This window comes from Plectropomus leopardus, unplaced genomic scaffold (assembly GCF_008729295.1).
Source record: "Plectropomus leopardus isolate mb unplaced genomic scaffold, YSFRI_Pleo_2.0 unplaced_scaffold16330, whole genome shotgun sequence".
Classification (NCBI taxonomy): Eukaryota; Metazoa; Chordata; class Actinopteri; order Perciformes; family Serranidae; genus Plectropomus; species Plectropomus leopardus.
The window spans coordinates 1-2716 of NW_024617534.1; the positions used below are offsets into that span (position 1 = coordinate 1).

At 45.4% G+C, this 2716-nt stretch overlaps 1 protein-coding gene across 1 annotated transcript; it reads right to left on the reverse strand.

Annotated features, from left to right (window-relative positions):
• Positions 1-95: 95 nt before the first annotated feature.
• On the reverse strand, positions 96-2327 carry LOC121964605 (E3 SUMO-protein ligase ZBED1-like). The gene has a single exon (XM_042514809.1). It carries the CDS (start codon positions 2280-2282, stop codon positions 231-233), a length of 2052 nt encoding a protein of 683 aa, XP_042370743.1. The 5' UTR covers positions 2283-2327; the 3' UTR covers positions 96-230.
• Positions 2328-2716: the final 389 nt, after the last annotated feature.

Here is a 2716-nt window from a genome sequence, read left to right on the forward strand (position 1 = left end):
GCGGTGCTGGATGGAAAGATAAACAATCTCTAAAGTCGCTGGTTCATGCAAGTAATTCTTAGAAAATCATTTTAAAATGACTGAATGAGACAAAGTAGGCCAAACTCTTTTTATACATATCATGGGCCAAAACCATAGGTATAACAGGTCCGATACATTTCCATACTAAAGAGTTAGACACAAGCCTATTTCCAATGCTTCTTAGAGCTTTTGCAATTTTAAGCACACAGTCATTCAAGCGGCTGGCCCAGACTACAGTTTCCCTCCCAAACATTGTCCAACTCATCGTCACAGGGTTCAGGCTCATAGTAGCTTCGTGAATTCTCGTACAAGAAGATCTGCTGATCGACTAAAGCTGGAGCTATGCAGTTCCTTTTCCCACACAGGACAGTCCCAGAAGAACTTAGCAGCCTGTGACAAGGTACACTCATGGCAGGAACGCACCAGTACTTCTGGAGCACCTTGGGGAGGGTGGGGAACAAGGGTGCATGACTTGACCACCACAGTAAAGGGTCTTCATTTAGACCTAGGACTCTTTGTGATTTGTAGTTGCTTAGCTCCTCGACCACCTGTGCATGCAGCTCCTCCTGGCTCTGGTCTGAATCTGACTGACAAAATATGGCAGCCAAAGGGTTGTCTTGGGTTGAACTGCTGGCTGAAGATTCTCTCAGAGGTGTCTGCTTTTTGCTAGGCGGTTCGTCAGATACAAAGGAGAAGTCATCTAGGCATGGTCGCTCTGCAATCTGCTTCTCAAGAATTGCTTTTGCCTCCTCTATGATGTTACTCTCAACTTTGGCGCGCTCCTGAGTGGACAGGAAAGGCAGCTTCTTGTAGCGAGGATCCAAGAATGTAGCAATGTTAAGAAACATTGAAATTTCTTGGGAAAGCTGGGTATTCTGTGAATAGGTGCTTGATAGGACCTTTGAGATGACCTCTTTGGTCATGCTGATCTCTTTGAGGTCCCCTTCCTTGACCTTGAGGGTGGTGTTCAACAGCATATGGAGCACAGGCCTAACCATGCTAATGGTTGGATACCTGCAAGAACTGATCATGTTTGCCACAACTTTAAAAGGCTGGAGAACATCAATCAAGCCCTCCAACAAGGCCCAGTCAGGGCCATCAAAACTAAAATGATGAATGCTGGAACTCTCGATAAGTGTTGCAGTTACTGCAGCCTGTTGCTCTTTCAGTCTCTGTAACATTGCCAATGTGGCCAACCAAGACCTGCCCCTGTCGGTGATGAGTGCACACTGAGTGAGACCATGTTGCTTCTGTTTATCCCTCAGCAGATACATCGTTGGTTCTCTGAAATGATCGACAAGTTTGCGGCAACATCCCAAAAAGCTTTCGAGCCGCGGCAACTGGAAGGCTTCATCCATTGCCCGATTGACGGTATGGCCGAGGCAGGGCATTTCCACTGACAGTTCCAGGAGGGAGCACGCTTTGACAATGTCCACTGAACCATTTGTCGTGGCACCGCTGACTTTATGCGTTATACCCCATTCAACAAACGCTTCGTACATAGCTCTGGTGATGTTCTCGGCTGTGTTGTCCTCTTGCACCTCAAAAGTTTTAAGACACTTGTTAATCATGGAGAAGCCGGTTGTACTACTGTAATTAACTGAATGCATAGAGAGTGAAATGTATGTCCTATTCTGGGTTTGGCTTTGCCAGAGGTCTGTAGTAACGCCACAGTTCACCACCCCAGCAAGCTCACTAAAGACCATGTCCCGGGTACGGCAGTACATCTGAGGAAGCATTTTAACTGCCAGGTCGCTTTTGCTCGGTGGAGAGTACCCAGGATCAACTGTGCTCATTAAGGTCTTGAAAGTAGGTTCTTCAACTAGAGATACTGGGTACAACCCCTCACAGATGAAGTTGATGACAGCTACTGTCAGATCATTGTGTCGTCTGTTTTCAGAGTCTAAATTGTGCCTCGGGTTTGTGTCCTGGGATTGTTGCTGGACATGTACACCTAAAGGCTCGGTCTTGATCCTGGAGAATGCCGTGGCAAACGCCTCACGCATCTGATCAGTGTTGCTCTTCACAAACTCGCTGAACTCTACAGGGTGGTTCTTTTCAAGGTGGTACGAAAGATTGGAGGTGTTTCCGGAGTAAGCAATTTGACTCATACATACACGGCAGTATATCCGTTTCCAGTGCAATATACATCCGTCTGCATCTGTGTCAAAGCCAAAGTATTTCCAGACTTTGCTCTTTGCCCGTGGGTGAGCGACCAGATTGAGGCCAGAGCATGAAGGTCCTGAACTTTTACCCTCCATTGGTTCTTCTGGTAAGCAATCCGCTCGGATGCCTTCACTTATTGAGCACCTAACAAGAATAGTGAAATACACATTTGAGGATGTTGATAAAAACATTGTAGCAATTTGTAAAGCTAAACTGGGATGGGATTTTAGAATCCTTCAGTTAAAAATCTGGTCAAGGCCAGAGATCAGCTACCTTGGGTACCTGTGATGCAGCAGTTTGATCTGTGAAAACCCAATTTTTCATCGTGCAGTTGCCAGTTTTTTTGGCGCTTTACCTATTACAGTCTAAAACAACAGTTCTACAATACATTCTACCCTCGTGAAATTTATAGTTATCAGTTTTTGTTTTAAGTATTGTTGCCTTGGTTCAGTTGTATGGCAATTTTGACGGCAACAGTTATAGAGCACCTCAACATGAGTCCTAAAATCTAGGAAATAGTTAACATTTC

What these genes read in the sequence shown, in the direction of transcription:
- LOC121964605 (XM_042514809.1), bottom strand. Translation starts at nt 2,282, where the DNA reads ATGGAGGGTAAAAGTTCAGGACCTTCATGCTCTGGCCTCAATCTGGTC.